Genomic DNA, 19,588 nt, shown 5'->3' with positions numbered 1-19,588 from the left:
CTGGGAGCATGGACCCAGAGTCATTGGAAGGTTTGGCTTCTGTAACTGCTTCTCCGCTGAACGTGGGCATTGGTAGGTCGATCCATACTCCCAGCCTGTCTCTCTCTTTCTCTAGTGGGACAGAAGGCCCCATAGTTTTATCTGAAGCTGATGAAATCAAATAGATTTCAAAATGCAGGATTCTTAGGATAAAAAAAAATGGTAACGCCCTATACAAAATACCCAGGTACATCTTGGAGCATCACCTTTCTAGTATAACACATGAACATTTTTAAACAATTTATTTATATTTATTTATTTATTTAAATTTATTTATTGGGGAATTAATGTTTCACATTCAACAGTAAATGTATAACATTCCCCAGTTTCCCATATAACAATACAACCCCCACTAGGTCCTCTGTCATCACATGAACATTTCTTACTTATTTTACTTTACCAGAGCACTGCTCAGCTCTGGCTAATGGTGTTACAGTGGATTGAACCTGTGACTTCAGATCCTCAGGTATGAGAGTATCTTTGCATAACCATTATGCTATGTACCCCAGCCCAATATATGAATATTTCTGCAGCAAAAGGCTATTTCACACTAAAAGGGGATAAATAAATTCTGGCTTCTTGCCAGTTTAGGCCAGGTTTAACTAGTAGATGAGATTCTGGAATTTGGAATTGAGGGTGAGTGGTCCGGGAGGTGGCATAGTGGGCAAAGCTAGAAGTGAGGGTGAGAACCGGGTTCAGTATTGAAATTTGTCCAGTTCTGGCTTACAGTGGTGAAGGGGATTGGATCTTGGAGCCTTGATATGAGTCTGTTTGCATAACCATTATGCTATCTCCCTCACCCTCCAGCAGCATCTATCTTTTTCTTTTGTTGCCTCCAAGAAATTATCACTAGGGCTGGAGCTAGGGCTCTGTGCCTGCACCACTGCTTCTATTTATTTATTCTGCACCACTGCGGCCATTTATTTCATTTTATTGTATAGGACAGAGAGAAACTGAGAGAGATGGGGCAGAAAAGATAGACTTCTGTAGATCTGCTTCACTACTTGTGAAGTGACCCTCCTGCAGGTGGAGGGAGAGCCAGGGACTTGAACTGGGATCCTAGCGCCCAACCCATCCAGCATTATATTTAGTTTACAGAATAAAAAACAGGGAGCTAGGTGATTAAAAATAATTTTAAGATACTTTTGCTAAACAAAGCAGGATATAATTAATGACAATTATCTCTGGATTTTTAGGATTTGTACTGTGTTCGCAGTGACCTGGGGAACCTGCTCAAAGCCCTGGGTCGCTTGGAAGAAGCCAAGGTAGGTGTTTGATAGAACACATTTAAACATCAGTGTTAAGAAACTTGTATTTTTTGCCAAGTCTTCAACTCTTCATTGAGCTCTCTTCACAAACCAGTCCTATGAAACTGAGGAAAACTGACAGCATGAATCACCTCAGACTAGAGCAGGGCCAGATTTTGGCATATCTGTTCTAAATCTGGGAGTAAAGCAAGAACTTGAACATTTTGGAGTCTTTCTGCCGAGCTAGATCATCTTTATAACAATGGGCTCCGTCATGATTCATATAATGTGGGAATAAATAACATTCCTTCAAATCTGAGGCTTGCCTGCTGGTGACAAGCAGAGCACCTGTGATTTGGCTCAAGACTCCTATATGATGCAGGTGCCATTGAAAATGCTGCTCTTCTAAGTCCTTTGTGGCTTGTAAGTGGAGAAGAATTTCATCCAAATGTTACCCTGTAATACTGGCATTTAAAATTCTTACTTAACCTTCCTCCCTTCATCTTCCTCATCCTTTTTAACAGTGGAAGAAAGGCTGTTATAATAATTACAAATTAATAATTGGAACATCCTGCCCCTTCTTGTCCCCACCTTTCCCCCAAGTTCTTTTTTTCCCCTCTTCCAGTCCTAGTTGTTTACCTTCTTTGTTCCTTACTTTCTTTTGTTCCTCCCTACCCTACTTCCTTTAAAAAAAAAATGTCAGAAGAACAAAGCTGGTTTGTTTGGGAAATGGACTGATCGAAAGAAAACTTGCCAAAGTGGAAAGGTGGCTTTTAGCATTCTGTGTTTCCAAATAATGAATTTGAACAGCAGGTTGGGTTATTAAAGCTTTTGGTATAATTTTAAATTAAATTTATAAGTGAAATTGTCTTGTTACAAGCCACCTTACGCAACCGCGCTGCAGGGGTGAGGAGTGGGGAGAAACCAGAATGCTTCTGAAACTCCCACCTGTTGCTCTGAGCCCCACGCGCATGCTAATGCGTGGAGTGTATGCGCAGCGTAGCTGTCTGTTTGACTGCATCATCCAGAGAGGAAGAAGGCTTTTCAGTACCACCTGATGTTAAAAGGCACTAGTTTTAAGTGCACAAATTCTGACACTTTGGATTAACCTTATGTAGGTTTCCAGCTAATGAATTGCAATTGATTTTAATCTTAGTTTATAAACCAAATTGGTAATTGAACAAATCCTTGATAAGCTCCTGTTGTCACCCCACCAAGCGGACAGCTAACATGAATTGCACTTCACTGCAGCTTTAGAGACCGGTTTAGGCTGAGACATTGCGCCTGCCTTAGGTTGCTGACTTCTTTATTTCAGAGCTCTGAAGACACCTAGTTTGAAAAATGTTATTCTGTTTTTGTGAGAAATTAGTGAACAAGAAAATATTCTTGAGTGAAATGCAATGTATTTCTTTTGTAATCAGTGCATTTGAAAATTCAAGCCAGCATATTTCTAGTAGATGTGAACAAAATTAAGTTGTCTTTATAGAAAATGAAGAGCCTTTCTTCCAGCAAAATATCCCTGCTGAATGCAATAGCCCTGATTAACCCTCTCCCTTCTGCATGTTTCCCATGTTACAGACTTGAGACTATCCTCATTCCCATATGTAATAGACATCCAAAGAATTTCAATTGCTTTGTTGAACTTTTACTAATGATCTTGTTTTTATTTTCTCTCTTGTTTTTGGTTTTTCACCATTGATATTGTATTTAGAAGGTTTCAGGTGGGTGAAACCTCCTATTCCATGCGTAAGGTGCCTCGCTGAAGGGAGCTCGAGGCCTGGATCTAGGGCAGACACACACCTCCTCCTCTTCCAGCAAGGAACGCACCGAAAAGTCACATGATGAGAAATATGGTAACGGGTTTGTAACTGCCACAGCAAAACAATTTGCCTCCATGCCTGAATCTTCTGTTTTGTGGCTTCAGAAACAGCTTAAAATAAATTTGTTTACAAGCAAGTTATGTAAGAGAATGTTTTATTACTATGGCCACAATTCTGTCAAAGATAAGTAAAAGTTAATTGATATTAAAAATTATTAGAGATAATTTACTAGTAAAAGCTTCTAACTCTTCTTGTTGTTCATTTTTTCCTTTTTCTTCTTTGTTTGGATTACAGCATTCTGCTCTTCTGATGATGCGCTGTGACCCTGCAGTAGCGCAAAGGCTGCGCAGCGTTAATGCGCAATGCGTGCGAATGAGCCCCTGTGAACGGTTGACTAGATGAGTAATCTGATTGACTGGCTCTCTCCGTCCTATTCTGTAGCCTTTTTGGATAAAATTGGGTTTTAACATACCTCCAGTCCAACTAATCTCATTAAACAAATATTCTGTATGGGCCTGTCTAGTAGATTAATGGATCTGGTTGGCCGTTTGCCATGTCCAGGGGTGTTCTATGTAGCGAGCAGTTCGCAGCGATTGCGCAGTGCGATGCTGTTAGGTTGCGCAAGCGATGTTTGCGCTCGCATTACAGGGACCTCAACCTAGGTGCAATCCTGTCATACGAGGTTTCAGCTTCAGTCACCCTTAGGAGATGGGCATTTTGAGGATGTCACTTAAAGCTTAGCTTCATGATACCGGACTTGGTAGAAAAACATTTTTCTTCAGTGACAATGGTTTTGACATTAGCGAGGAGCATTCTTGTTTATAGCAGAGTTTCCCAAAATGTGTTTCATAGTTTTCTTTAAAAATGCCCAATGAAAGAAGTATTCCATGATCAACTAAGAACCCCGACTATAATATTAAGTGCTTAGGGAAGTCTTGAGTAAGGAAGCCTATTTTCCTAATTCATTTGATCATGAAGTCCTTTTTTCCTGTGAATACCTATTAATACCTCATACTACACACTTTGGGAAACTGGGGGAGGAGGGGAGATGGGAAACTTGCCCTTAAGTGGCGCTCTAAATATCCCAGAAAACTAAGCAAACAACCCTTAGGTGTTCAGGTAAATTCATCATGAATTCTTAAGATAACTGACTTTCCAGAGAAGTCTCAGTGTAAGGGTTGATCATTGATTGGCAGAACTGAAGATGGTGGTTTGCACTTGGGTTCTGGTGGCGCAGGCGCAGAAGCAGCCAGCTGTGGCAGCGCATTAGTTTTGGCGCAAGCGAGCCTATGCTGCAGGGTCACTTTTGACTGGTCAGAGAAGGAATAATGATATCACCTTCTTCCCCTCCCCAATCTTTTTTTTTTCCCTTTACAAATTTCCCCTTTCCCCTTACCTCCTTCCCCTCCCATCTTCTTTCATTAACCCCCCTCCCCCAAGGCATGTTATTTGAAAGCAATTGAGACGCAACCGAACTTTGCAGTAGCTTGGAGTAATCTTGGCTGTGTTTTCAATGCACAAGGAGAGATTTGGCTGGCAATTCACCACTTTGAAAAGGTTAGTCATTAAATTAATTGATATTTGTCAATGCTTGTGTGTGTGTAGGCTGGTTTTTGTAGAGCCAAATAATAGGCCTTTACTAAAGTAGTCACATAATGTCTTATTTTTGACAGTGTCAGCAGTGTTTGCTAGTGGGTATATGTGTTTGGGTATTATACGGCAGTTTCCAATTTTGCATTGAAAATGTACTTTGGGGGTTGGGTGGTGGTGCTCCAAGACCTGCTTCAGTGGTGAGACAGTACTTACTACAGGGGTCTCTCTCTAAGCTTCCCAATCCTCTCAATATCAGTCTCTAGTTCATTTTTTCCCAAAAACAAACATCCCCCCCCCAAAAAAAAGTAGCTTTATCATAAAAAGAACAGGACTTCGTGGTCCAGGAGGTGGCATAGTGGATAAAGTGTTAGGCTCTCAATCATGAGGTCCTGAGTTCAATTCCTGGCAGCACATGTACCAGAGTGATACTCTGATTCTCTTTTTCTTCTCCTAACCCTTTCACTAATAATTGAATGAATAAACAAAATCTTTAAAAAGAGAAACAGGGCTTCTTGGTGAAAAGGTGATTTTTAGGTGTGGGACAGAAAACATACAGATTTATTCTGGAGTGCTTTGTCATACTGGAAAGCAAGCAAGCAAGCTTTGAGGCATTGTTTGTCTCAGAAGAACTGAGGAATGAACTGAGTTCAGTGGAAGAGATTCACTGGCCAAAGATGGGACTTAAGCATTAGTAGGAATAATAATATTAAAACATATGTTTAAATGTATGAGTGAAACTCATTTGTCAACTTTGGAAGATAATGAGCAACTCATTTTGAAAACTGATCAAAATGGGAAAAATGAAGCATTTGTCTTCCTTTTGTTTAATAAACTCAGGCTTATGGGGAAAGGTTCTCTTTATAGAAGTGTTCTAGCTAGCAAACAAGTGACAGAATTAGAAAACCAACATTGAAGAAAAGAGGCATAAAAGAGGCAGTCAGATATATGTTCCTTGTGATACATGTTGGCAGTTCTACCACTGAAGTAACCATTGTGAAAAGGACCCAAATTGGGGTAAGCTGCTTTTCCTAGCTACCAATTTATAGGAGACATGTGGGACAGGGAAACATTAAAAGATAGCATAGTGATATAGTCAGTGAAATGGGAAGCACTCTAGAATAATCTCATTTCGAGATCTGGGTGGTAGTGCACCTGGTTGAGCGCACATGGTACAATGTGCAAGGACCCAGATTCGAGCCCCCCAGTTCCCACCTACAGGGGGAAAGCAGGTAAAGTGGTAAAGCTGGTCTGTAGGTATCTCTCTGTCTCCTCTGTCTTTCCCTTCCCTCTCAATTTCTGACTCTCTGTACCCAATAAATTAAATAAATATAATTAAAAAAATTTAAAAAGTATAATCTCATTTCTTCAAGAAATCAATGGGAATAAAATGGAGATTTAAATTAAACCTTTAGTTGAACAGATTAAAAGGAACATGAAAAGCATGTTATCAAAATGTATAGGTTTTATTTTGTTGCATAGAATTTTAGAATATGTCAGTGTAAATATCAGGGAAACAGAAAACTTAATATCTCTGGGGAAACAGCCAAAAAGGCATACAGTGCATGTTAGGCACTCACCATGTAAAAAAAATCCTTAGAAAGATACCATGGGAAACTTCATACTGATCTGAGGGTCTTTGCAGATTCTAAATTTCTGAATTCTAATTTTCATCATATAAAATGATACCACTAGACGGACTGGGCGGTGCTGCACCTAGTTGAGCGCACACATTACCATGCTCAAGGACCCAAGTTTGAGCCCTTCTGTTATAAGGGGGGATGCTTCACAAGTGGTGAAGTAGGTCTACAGTTGTCTTTTTCCATCTCTTATCTTCCCCTTCCTTCCCCTCTAGTTTCTTACTCTCCTTCCCCTTCCCTATCCCTCCTCCTGCTCATCCTTCCCTTTCCCATTCCCCTCCTTCTTCTCCTCCTTCCTCCTTCTTCTCCTTCCTCCTCCCCCTCCTCCTCTTCCTCCTCCTCCTCCTCCTTCACTCATTCACTCACTCACTCACTCACTCACTCACTCACTCACTCACTCACTTACTCACTCACCAGAGCACTGCTCAGCTCTGGCTTATGGTGGTTGTTGTTGGTGGTGGATTAAACGTGGGACTTTGGAGTCTCAGGCATAAGAATGGTTGCATAACCATTATGCTGTCTACCCGCACCCTCCACTCTCAATTTCTGTCTGTTCTATCAAGTAAAATAGAAAGAGGAAAAAAATGGCTGATGGGGGAGTCAGGCAGTAGCGCAGCAGGTTAGGTGCACATGGTGCAAATGCAAGGACCACTGTAAGGATCCCGGTTCAATCCCCCAGCTCCCTCCCCACCTTCAGGGGAATTGCTTCGCAGGTGGAGAAGCAGTTCTGCAGGTGTCTTTCTCTCCTCTCTGTCTTCCCCTGCTCTCTGCATTTCTCTCTGTCCTATCCAATAGCAATAATAACAACGATTCAATTGCCCTGAATTATCTGGATGGCGTTTTGGCTTTTCTAAAATAAATAAATAAATAAATAAATAGATTTTAAAAAATTAAAAAAAAAACAATAACAACGATGACAATTACCAAGGGCAACAGATTACATATTTATTTTTAGATTCATTTATGAGGAGGGAAAGAAATAGGGAATGAGCTCTGGTGTACCTGATGCCAGGAGTCAAACTCAGGACTTCACACTTGAAAGGGAATTTAGTGCTTTATCCACTGTAATACCTCTGTGGCTGCTACTCATATTACTAAGGTCTTACTGAGGATACAGTTGTAGTTATTACTTCTCCAGTTAGAGCTTGCTGCCTCTTCCTGCCATTGAAAAAAGTATTAGTTATAGATAGGGGAGAAGAGAGAGAAACAGGGCTGGAGATCAAACCTGGGCCTCACCTCCTGGCCACACTGCCATTACTTTTTTTAAAAATTTATTTATTTTCCCTTTTGTTGCCCCCTTTTTTTTAATTATTGTTGTAGTTATTGTATTATCTGTCGTTGTTAGATAGGGCAGAGAGAAATGGAGAGAGGAGGGGGAGAGAAAGATAGACACCTGCAGACCTGCTTCACCACCTGTGAAGCGACTACCCTGCAGGTGGGGAACCAGGGGCTCCATCCTTATGCTGGTCCTTGCACTTTGCGCCACGTGCGCTTAACCCTCTGTGCTACTGCCCGACACCCTGCTTTTTTAGAAGAGTTAGAGTAGTTGATAGTGAGCAAATAAGATCAGAAGTATTAAGATCAGTAAAACTGGGACAAACCTAATTAAAAGTTTCCCTGCAGACATATTTTGCCTCTGATGTGTACAAGAAGTTATTTTGATAAAATTAAGATTTGTGAATAATGTAGGTTTTAAAAATGAGAAATAAGGGGGTCGGGCGGTGGCGCAGTGGGTTAAGCGTATGTGGTGCAAAGCGCAAGGACCGGCATAAGGATCCCGGTTTGAACCCCCTGGCTCCCCACCTGTAGGGGAGTGGCTTCATAGGCAGTGAAGCAGGTCTGCAGGTGTCTATCTTTCTCTCCCCCTCTCTGTCTTCCCCTCCTCTCTCCATTTCTCTCTGTCCTATCCAACAACGAACAACATCAACAATGGCAATAATAACCACACGAGGCTACAACAACAAGGGCAACAAAAGGGGGAAAAATGGCCCCCAGGAGCAGTGGATTCCTGGTGCAGGCACCGAGCCCAGCAATAACCCTGGAGGGAAAAAATGAGAAATAAAGATTTATAGTAGAAAATATAATTGAAGGGAGGTCTAAAATGATCTCAGAATAAAGAATTAGGGGCTGGGTGGTGGCACACTTGGTTAAGTGCACGTTACCATGCAGAAGGACCTGAGTTCAAGCCTTTGGACCCACCTGCAGGGGGAAAGCTTTACAAGTGGTGAAGCAGTGCTGCAGGTGTCTCTGTCTCTAATCCCCTTCCCTCTCAGTTTCTCACTGTTATATCAAATTAAGTAAATGAAGTTAAAAAAAAATAAAGAATTGTACTTGGAAAGTTAATATGGCAACATCCTAACTCTCAAAATAACCTGCAATTTTTAGGCTGTCACCCTTGATCCCAATTTTCTGGATGCGTATATCAATTTAGGAAATGTCTTGAAAGAGGCCCGAATTTTTGACAGGTGAGTGTTCTATTTGATGACTTCCTGAGTCTTTGTTGTATTGACACAAATACAACAAATACAATTTGGAATGAAATTATGATAATGATTATTTGGAAAATGTTTTTTTTCCCTATTGGCCTTTCCCTGATCAGGATTTGCTGTGCTACTTTTTATTTATAGGTATTGTTGCTTTACTTTTCATTGTTGATTTTCCACAATATCATTAATCTATCTCTCCAGGCATTTTAGTTGGTATTTTTATTATTGTGTAAGCGTTGAAAATGTCTTTTAGTCTAAATTGTTCACTTTCATTTGATTCATAATGCTAAATAAATTTTGACTTTTAGTTTTTGTTGTCAATGGGGAAATCTTTTTTTTTAAATTTCTTTATTGGAGGATTAATGGTTTACAGTCGACAGTAAATATAATAGTTTGTACATGCATAACATTTCCTAGTTTCCCACACAACAGTACAACCCCCACTAGGTCCTCCTCTGCCATCATGTTCCATGACCTGAACCCTTCTCACCTCCACCCCAGTCTTTTACTTTGGTGCAAAACATCAGGTAAACCTGTTTCTTAAAAGAGAATAGAATTTTTTTTCCATGTAGTCAGGTGGTGATGTACTGGGTTAAGCGCACATAGTAGGAAGCGCAAGGACTGACACAAGTATCCAGGTTTGAGTCCCTGGCTCCCCACTTGCAAGAGGAATGCTTCACAAGTGGTTAAGCAGGTCTGCAGGTGTTTTCTTTCTCTTTCCCTCTCTATCTCCGCCTCCTCTTTCAATTTCTCTCTACCCTATTCAGTAGAATGGGAAAAAATGGCCACCAGGAGCAGTGGATTCGTAGTGCTGCACTGAGCCTCAGTGATAATTCTTGAGGCCAAAAAAAAAAGTGCTCAGAGAATTTTTTTTCAGTGTGAAAATGCATTTTATGAAGATACAATTTGAGTAGTCTGGTCAGTGATGTACCCAGTCCAGTGTACACATTACCATGTGAAGGACCTGGGTTCAAGCCCCTCCCCCCCTGCAGGGAAGCCATCTACAGGTGAAGCAGGTCTACAGGTGCCTCTATTTCTCTCTCCCTGTCTTCCATCCCCCTCTCAATTTCTATCTGTCCTATCTAATAAAAACAGGAAAAAAAGGAGGGTTTATGGGGGGAGAAATGGCTGCTGGGCGCAGTGCATTCGTAATGCAGGCACTGAGCCCCAGCAATAACCTTGGCAAATTAATTCAAGATGCAATTTTGATTTGAAGTTTAGTACAATATAACATGAATTTATTGTGATCGATTATAATGAATTTATATATCTGGTATATTGTAGCCTAAATTGATTGTAACAAAGCAGCCATTGAAAGCTAGCTGTATGTGTGTGTGTTTTATTTACAGAGCTGTGGCAGCATACCTTCGTGCTCTAAGCTTGAGTCCAAATCATGCAGTAGTGCACGGCAACCTGGCCTGTGTATACTATGAACAAGGCCTGATTGATCTGGCAATAGACACCTACAGGCGAGCTATTGAACTGCAGCCACATTTCCCTGATGCTTACTGCAACCTAGCCAATGCTCTCAAAGAGAAAGGAAGTGTAAGGATTTTTATTCATTTTATTTCTTTGTTACCTGATAAGATCAAAAGTCTTTTTTTTGTACTTGTTATTAGAGGCTGGTAAATTGTTTTATTTTGAAGTTTTGATTGAGAGGAAAAATAGCAGAAATAACTTATCTGGAATATTACCAGTCATTTGCCTTAACAGTTGTTAGAATAATGTCAGTTATGGCTCTGTGACTTCTCTGTAGGTTTTGAATAGTTTGTTTTGTTTTCTAGGTTTCTGAAGCAGAAGATTGTTATAATACAGCTCTCCGGCTGTGTCCTACCCACGCAGACTCTCTGAATAATTTAGCCAATATCAAACGAGAACAGGGGAACATTGAAGAGGCAGTTCGCCTGTATCGTAAAGCTTTAGAAGTATGTTGAGGGTGGTGGGGCTGGGTATTTTGTCTATGTGATCTTAGAGGGAAGGTGATTTTTGTAGGGAAGGTAGGTAACCTTTTGTAAAAGTAGTGGTTGAGTGAACCATTCTTTTTTTTTTTTATTTAAATTTTTTATTTAAGAAAGGATTAGTGAACAAAAGCATAAGGTAGGAGGGGTACAACTCCACACAATTCCCAACACCCAATCCCCATAACCCACCCCCTCCCATGGTAGCTTTCCCATTCTCTATCCCTCTGGGAGCATGGACCCAGGGTCGTTGAGGGTTGCAGAAGGTAGAAGGTCTGGCTTCTGTAATTGCTTCCCCGCTGAACATGGGCATTGACTGGTCGGTCCATACCCCCAGTCTGCCTCTCTCTTTCCCTAGTAGGGTGTGACTCTGGGGAAGCTGAGCTCCAGGACACATTGGTGGGGTCTTCAATCCAGGGAAGCCTAGCCAGCATCCTGGTGGCATCTGGAACCTGGTGATTGAAAAGAGAGTTAACATATGAGGCCAAACAATTTGTTGAGCAATCATGGATCCCAAGCTTGGAATAGTGGAGAGGAAGTGTTAGGGAGGTACTCACTGCAAACTCCAGTGTAGTCCTGCTTTCAGGTATATATTTTGCAGTAGTTTATGGATACGTGTGCACATAAGCTCTCTCTCACAGAAACTGGTGTATATCTAGGTTATGGGACTTTGTTGGAAAGTGAACTACCTGAGATGAAATTAGAGTGTACTATTAAAGGAAAGGTCTCACCCGAGTAATGAAGCTGAAGGGTTGTCATTCCACACGTGAAGTCTCTGGATACATTCTGAGGTGAAGCATGTTGAGGTAGCAGTCGTTGCTAGAGTGAACCATTCTTTGAATCAGTAATTGAGTAGATAAGATCTATACATTCTATAGTTAACTACATGTCACCCATAAGATATTACCAATAAGTACAGACAAATCCCTAGTTTAGGATGATTTTAATTAATAATATATATATATATATATATTTACTTTACAGTGGTATGAAAATAAAAACATATCACTAGAAACTGGTCTGATGGGGCCAGGTGGTGGTGCACCTGGTTAAGCACACATTATAGTGCGCAAGGTCCAGGGTTCAAGTCCCTGGTCCCCACTTGCAGGGGGAAAGCTTCACAAAGCAAAGTGAAAAATGGTGAAGCAGGGCTCTCCCTCTCTCCTCTCAACTTCTCTGTCTATATCAATAAATAAAAAATAAAAAAAGAAACTGGTCCAATATTCTCTCTTTTAAGGTTTTATTTAATTTGTTTATTTTAGATAGAGACAGAAAGGCAGAGAAAGTGAAAGGAGCCAGGCAGTGGTGCATCTGGCTAAGCGCACATCACAGTGTGTAAGGACCCTGGTTTAAGCCCCTGGTCCCCACCTTCAGGAGGAAAACTTCACAAGTGGTGAAGCAGGGCTGCTGGTATCTGTCTCTTTCCTTCCATATTTCCCTTCTTGAAATTTGTCTCCAATAATTTCTATCCAATTATATAGTGAAAGAGACGACAACACCAAAGCTTCCTTAAGTGTGGTTGTACCGCTGATATTCTCGGGATACTGAGCAGCAGCCACAGCTAGCTGCAGCTCTCCCCTGAGAGTTCTTGACTTGATGGGTTTATTAAGGTGTAACCTTATCACAAGTCAAGGATGAACCATGTATAATTTCACTGCTTCATGACTGTCATGGTGGTCAGTAGTGGGAATTTAGAAGAGTGAGATCATCATAATGTTAAAGTGGTCATCATAAGTTAAGAGGAAAAGATATTCCACCATAAATATACATACATATGTTATATATATATATATATATATATATATATATATATATATATATATATATGATCTTCTAGGGTTATTGCTGGGGCTTGGTGCCTGCACTATGAATCCACTGCTCCTGGAGGCCAATCTCCCCATTTTTGTTTCCCTTGTTATTGTTGCTGTTGGATAGGACAGAGAGAAATGCAGAGAAGAGGAAAGACAGAGAGGGGGAGAGAAAGATAGACACCCGTAGACCTGCTTCACCACTTGTGAAGTGACCTGCCCTGTAGGTGGGGAGCCAGCGGCTCGAACTGGGATCTTTACGCCGGTCCTTGCACTTCACACTGTGTGTGCTTAACCCGTGCACTAACGCCTGGCCGTGTGTGTGTGTGTGTGTGTGTGTGTGTGTGTGTGTGTGTGTGTATTTAACCAGAGCACTGCTCAGTTCTGACTTGTGGTGGATGGGATCGAACCTTTGGAGGCGACATGAGAGTCTGTGCATAACTGTTTCCGATGCTCTACTTCATTATGTTTAAAAATATTTATTGATGACAGAGGCTAAAGGTAGAAGAACCAGAGCATCACACTCACACATGTGATACCAGGGATCAAATTCAGGACCTCAGGCTTAAGAGTCTAATGCTACATTCACTGCTCCACCTCCTGGACTGCTCATTATGTTTTAAAACATGTGGTATAAAATATGGAATTGATCTGGCAGTAGAAACCTATGGGCAAGCTATTAAACTGCAGCCACATTTCCCTGCAACTCTAGCCAATGCTTTCAAAAGAGAAAGGCAGGATTTTTATTCATTTTATTTCTTTGTTACCTAAGGTCAACTTGACATTAAAGAATAACTAGAATTAGACAAAGAGAGAAGTATAGGGAATTTATGGTATTTGAGCAAAAGTTCTTTTTCTGGTAATTTATTGTTGATGTTTTAGCAGTTTTTAAAAATCTCTTACCATCTTGACACTTAATAGGTGTTCCCAGAGTTTGCTGCTGCTCATTCAAATTTAGCAAGTGTACTTCAGCAGCAAGGGAAACTTCAGGAAGCTTTGATGCATTATAAAGAGGCTATTCGGTAAGCGATGTGCAGCCTTATTTTTATTTTCTTTAAAGTTTTTGTACGTTTGACATTTAGCATATTTGACATGAACTTTTGATAACAGAATAAATTTTTGATAGTTTTAAAAATTTTGATAATAAAATTCACTTGAAAATAATATTAATTTTAATAGAGATTAATATTTATAGGAGGTTAAAAGTTTTTGTAGTAGCTAAGTCTTTGTCCTCTCTTTAGAATCAGTCCTACCTTTGCTGATGCCTATTCAAATATGGGAAACACTTTAAAAGAGATGCAGGATGTTCAGGGGGCTTTGCAGTGTTACACTCGTGCCATTCAGATTAATCCTGCGTTTGCTGATGCCCACAGTAATCTGGCCTCTATTCACAAGGTATTATTGTGTGTTATAATGTTGAATCTTAAAATCTAATGTTTAAGTTTTGGAAACTTTTTTACTGTCCCACTTTATTTCCAGGATTCAGGGAATATTCCTGAAGCAATAGCTTCTTATCGCACTGCTCTGAAGCTTAAACCTGATTTTCCCGATGCTTATTGTAACTTGGCTCATTGTCTGCAGGTAAAAGCATAACAGGCCATTAATTGGCATTCAGTTTGTAACCACTTTTTAATTGTTATGTATAATACTAATCTCATCCTGACTAGAGACTTTATTGTTAGGTTTGTTTATTTATTTATTATAAAAAGGAAACACTGACAAAGCCATAGGATAAGAGGGGTACATTTCTACACAATTCCACCACCAGAACCCTGTATCCCATCATGTTGTTAGTTTTTATTAGTGATTTACAGTTATAATAGGGGTAGAACCCCACACCACTCCCATCACTGAAGTTCTGTGCCCCCATTCGCCTCTAGTGGTAACCGCCATAGTACTCCCAAGGTCATAGATAAGGCTTGACTATATATGTACAAAAACATTTTTTTTCTTGAATCTCATGTTTTAATTCTCTGTATTTTCCACACATGAGTGAAATAATCCCATAGTTGTCCTTTACTCCTTCATTAAGCATATTCACTGCCAGCTCCATCCATATTAGTCTTTCTGTATGTATATAAGACTCAAAGGAGTGATCTTTATTTATTTTTATTGCTGGGCAACTTTGCCAGCACTACAAATCCGCTGCTCCTGATGGCCATTTTTCCTTTTTTTTTTTAAATTTTTTGTATTTATTTATTTTCCCTTTTGTTGCCCTTGTTTTTTATTGTTGTTGTAGTTATTATTGTTATTGATGTCATTGTTGTTAGATAGGGCAGAGAGAAATGGAGAGAGGAGGGGAAGATGGGGAAAGATAGACACTTGCAGACCTGCTTCACCGCCTGTGAAGTGACCCCCCCCTGCAGGTGGGGAGCCGGGGGCTTGAACTGGGAACCTTATGCTGGTCCTTGTGCTTTGCGCCACGTGCACTTAACCTACTACGCTACTGCATGACTCCCTTTTTATAAATGTTGTTATATTTATTTGATAAAAACAGATATCGAGAGGGAAGGGGGGCGTAGAGTCAAAGAAAGACAGACACACCTGCAACCCTGCTTCACCACTCGTAAAGCTTTCCCTTTGCAGATGGGGACGGGGGCTTGAACCTGGGTCATTGCGTGTGGTAATATGTGCTCTCAACCAGCTACGCCACCACCTGCCACCCCCCTTTTTTTCCTTTCTTTCAATTTTATTGGATAAGAGAGAGAAATTGAGAGGGGTTAGGGAGATAGAGAGGGAGAGAGGAAGTGAGACACCTGTAAACCTACTTCACTGCTCATGAAGCATCCCCCCCTGCAGGTGGGGAGCAGGGTTCAAGCCCTATTTCTTGTACATGCTAATATGTGCACTTAACTGGGTGTGCCACTGCCCACTCCCCCAAATGAGTGATTTTTATTCTGTTTTTAAAGACTTTCCCTCCCCCCAAGCTCCTAAGTATTTGTCATAGGGTCTTCCCATCCCCTAACCCTGATATTTTAAAATTTTAATCAGGAAAATGATAAAACATGCATCAGAGAAGTATTTGGGGCATTTGTGCAAAGATGTCTGATTCCATGTGGATGAAGTTAATGCCCAATTTTATTCTCTTCTAAGGCCCTGTTTCACTTTTTTTAAAAAAGATTTTATTTATTTATTAATGAGAAAATAGGATGAGAGAAGGAACTAGACATCACTCTGGTACATGTGCTGCCAAAGATTGGACTAAGAACTTCTTGCTTGAGAGTCTAATGCTATATCCACTGCACCACCTCCTGGACTACTTTTCATTTCTTTTTTAACCGACATTTCTTTTTTAACTGACACACCTATTACAACTTCCAGGTTTCCTTCCTTCTTCCTTTTCCAATAAGGGAAATAGCACCTGACTTCCATAGGTGTTATCCCTATTCTCTTCCCTCTCAGTGATGGGGCAAAATGGTTCCTGGTCATAAAAGTTCTGGATCCTGGTGGAACTTGGGTTCAGAGCCCTCTGAATTTCTTACATTTTCCCCTCTGGGAGTATGGACCAAAAAACTGTTGAGGGGTGTCATCAGGATGCCGGCCAGACTTCCCTGGATTGAAGACACCACCAATGTGTCCTGGAGCTCAGCTTCCCCAGAGCCCCACCCTACTAGGGAAAGAGAGAGGCAGACTGGGAGTATGGACCGACCAGTCAACGCCCATGTTCAGCGAGGAAACAATTACAGAAGCCAGACCTTCTACCTTCTGCAACCCTCAATGACCCTGGGTCCATGCTCCCAGAGAGATAGAGAATGGGAAAGCTATCAGGGGAGGGGGTGGGTTATGGAGATTGGGTGGCGGGAATTCTGTGGAGTTGTACCCCTCCTACCCTATGGTTTTGTTAATTAATCCTTTCTTTAATAAAAAAAAAAGAAAAAAAAACTGTTGAGGGGTGCAGAAGGAAAGAGTTCTGGTTGCTTCTCTGCTGGACATGGACCCCCTCAGCCTATCTCTTACCTTTGCATAATAGGGTAGGACAGAGATTTTTTTTAAATGATGAAGTAGTGCATTTGATCTTTCCTTTAATTTTTTTTTATCTTTATCTGATAGAACAGAGAGAAATTGAAAGGGACAGGGAGGTAGAGAAAGAGAGAAGCACTGCTTCATCACTCAAGTTTTCCCCGTACAGGTGGGGATGAGGACTTGAACCTGGGTCCTTGTGCTTGGTAACACATGCACTTAACCGGGTGCCTGACCATCTGGCCCTGAGACTTTTTTTTTTTTTTACCAGAACACTGCTCAGCTCTGGCTTATGATGGTGTGCAGGGGATTGAACCCAGGACCTTGAAGTCTCAGACATGAGAGTTGTTTGCATAAACATTAATGCTATCTTCCCTACCTGAGACTTTTTTTTTTTTTTTTTTGCCTCCAAGGTTATCGCTGGGGCTCAGTGCCTGCACTATGAATCCACTCCTGGTGGCCATTTTGTTTTATCCCATTGTTGCTGTTGGATAGGACAGAGAGAAACAGAGAGGAAGATACCTGTAGACCTGCTTCACTGCTTGTGAAGTGATCCCCTGCAGGTGGGGAGCCAAGGGCTTGAACCAGGATCTTTGTGCCGGTCCTTGTGCTTGACAATATGTGTGCTTAACCTGCTGTGATACTACCCAACCCTTCTGAGACTGTTTTTCTTAATAGATTGTTGGATAGTTTTGGTTAAAGGACAGAAAATGTTAAATATTGGAATAGGATTATCTAGATAATAACTTCATTTTATCTTGTATAGATTGTCTGTGATTGGACAGACTATGATGAGCGAATGAAGAAGTTGGTCAGCATTGTGGCTGACCAGCTAGAGAAGAATAGGTTGCCATCTGTACATCCACATCATAGTATGCTGTACCCACTTTCTCATGGCTTTAGGAAAGCTATTGCTGAGAGGCATGGGAACCTTTGCTTGGATAAGGTGAGACTTTTATTTTATTTTAATAAAATAAAACCTAGATTCAGGACATCTGGAACATGGCACATCCAGTATAATGGACACTTGACTATGCTTGAGGATCTGGGTTCGAGCCCCTGGCCACCACATTGGAACACCTGGACCATGTGAGCACTCTGCTGCCTTTCACTCCCCCAACCCCCTCTGCGTCAACCTCTACTAAAAAAAAAGAGAAAGGGGAGCCGGGTGGTAGCACAGCAGGCTAAGCGCACATGGCGTGAAGCCTAAAGACAGGAGCAAGGATCCCGGTTGGAGCCTCCAGCTCCCCACCTACGGGGGTGGGGGGTGGGGGTGGGTGTCACTTTTCAAGTGGTGAAGCAGGTCTGCAGGTATCTGTCTTTCTTTTCCTCTCTCTGTCTTCCCCTCCTCTCTCCATTTCTCTGTTCTGTCCAACAACAATAATAACAACAGTGATAAACAGCAAGAGCAACAAAAGGGGAAAAATAAAAAATGAGTTTTATTTTATTTTTCTATTAAAAAAAAAGAATTCACTGGGAGTTGAGGAACCGTACTGTTGTGGAGCCCAGCAATAACCCTGGTGGAAAAAACAAACAAATCCACATGTGTGGCTTAACCAGTTACAAAGTGAATACTACTTAAATTCAGAAAAAACTTTGTCAGTCATCTTAGAAATTATTTTTATTGCACTTTTTTTTAACAGCACTGCTCAGCTCTGGTTTACATAGTAAGGTGGATTGGATCTAGGAGTCTTTGCGTAACCATTGTTTTTAAAAAAATTTTAAAATTTTTATTTATTAGATAGAGACAGCCAGAAATCAAGAGGGAAGGGGGAAATAGAGAGGGAGAGAGACAGAGAGACACCTGCAGCCCTGCTTTGCCACTCGTGAAGCTTTCCCCCTGCAGATGGGGACCGGGGACTCAAACCTCGGCCTTTACGCACTGTAACGTGTACTCAACCAGGTGTCACCACCTAGTCCCTGCGTAACCGTTATTTTGTCCTGCACCCTACATTATGTCTTGATTTACCTTACCATTCAGTAAAGAAGTATACTTAGAGGCAGGCATATATAGCATAATGATTATGTAGAGACTTTCATGCCTGAGGCTCCAGAGTCCTAGTTTCAACTATCAACCGGAACTGAGCAGTGCTCTGGTTAAAAAAAAAAGTAGACTTAAATACTGACAGAAGACTGATAATGTTTTCCTTTCATTTGAAAACTATCATGTCTAATAAACTGCTTAGTATTTTATATTCACCTTTCAAAATTACAGCATTGCTTGATCATATGTAGAAATGTGCTTGCTAGAAAGGAATGCTAGGTACAGTTCTTGTCTGTCTCTGTCATTGTCAGGAGCTCACTTTTCTGGGTTGACATTTTTAGAAAGACAGTGTGGGAGTCCAGGTGGTGGTGTGCCTGGTTTGAGCACACATGTTACAGTACGCTGGGACCCAGGTTCAAGTCCTCAGTACCTACCTGCAGGGAGAAAGCTTCTCAAGTGTCTTGTGTCTTTCTCCCCGCTTCTCTCAAAAGACAGTGGTTTGGGAGAAGCAGTAGTTAAAGTGTTGAACTCTCAAGCATGAGGTCCTAAGTTCAGTCCCTGGCATCATGCATGTCTGTCTGTCTTTGTCTGTCTGTCTCTCATATTAATAAAAAGAAAGGGATGAGAGGGGAAAGTAACACAACACTGATAACTTTCTTCAGCACTGATGTGATGTCCCGACTCGAGGCTCGACCCTGGGTTGTGTGCATGGCAAAGCAGGTATCCTCCTATGCAAACTATTGTACCAACCCTCAATTCCTGTTTTAAAAATGCTTCTTCAAAGGCTAGGGCTTTCCTTACATGCGAGAGACCTGGGAGTGATTCTTTTTTTTTTTATTTATTTATTCCCTTTTGTTGCCCTTGTTGTTTTATTGTTGTAGTTATTATTGTTATCATTGTTGGATAGGACAGAGAGAAATGGAGAGAGAAGGGGAGACAGAGGGAGAGAAAGACACCTGCAGACCTGCTTCACCACCTGTGAAGCGACTCCCCTGAAGATGGGGAGCCAGGGGCTCAAACCGGAATCCTTATGCAGGTCCTTGCACTTTGCGCCAC

At 41.2% G+C, this 19,588-nt stretch overlaps 1 protein-coding gene across 2 annotated transcripts in view; it reads left to right on the top strand.

The window, feature by feature from the left end:
- OGT (O-linked N-acetylglucosamine (GlcNAc) transferase) overlaps positions 1–19,588 on the top strand; it is a 58,337-nt gene that overhangs the window by 18,151 nt on the left and 20,598 nt on the right. For both annotated transcript variants that reach the window (XM_007538251.2, XM_007538250.2), the window contains exons 4-12: positions 1,236–1,304; positions 4,547–4,663; positions 8,722–8,801; positions 10,172–10,367; positions 10,607–10,747; positions 13,510–13,610; positions 13,830–13,983; positions 14,068–14,169; positions 17,315–17,494. In XM_007538251.2, coding sequence (XP_007538313.1) covers positions 1,236–1,304; positions 4,547–4,663; positions 8,722–8,801; positions 10,172–10,367; positions 10,607–10,747; positions 13,510–13,610; positions 13,830–13,983; positions 14,068–14,169; positions 17,315–17,494 — 1,140 coding nt within the window. The remainder of the gene's footprint in view (positions 1–1,235; positions 1,305–4,546; positions 4,664–8,721; positions 8,802–10,171; positions 10,368–10,606; positions 10,748–13,509; positions 13,611–13,829; positions 13,984–14,067; positions 14,170–17,314; positions 17,495–19,588) is intronic.

Source organism: Erinaceus europaeus, chromosome X, assembly GCF_950295315.1.
Source record: "Erinaceus europaeus chromosome X, mEriEur2.1, whole genome shotgun sequence".
NCBI classification, from domain to species: domain Eukaryota; kingdom Metazoa; phylum Chordata; class Mammalia; order Eulipotyphla; family Erinaceidae; genus Erinaceus; species Erinaceus europaeus.
This window is presented reverse-complemented; position numbering and strand designations above follow the sequence as displayed.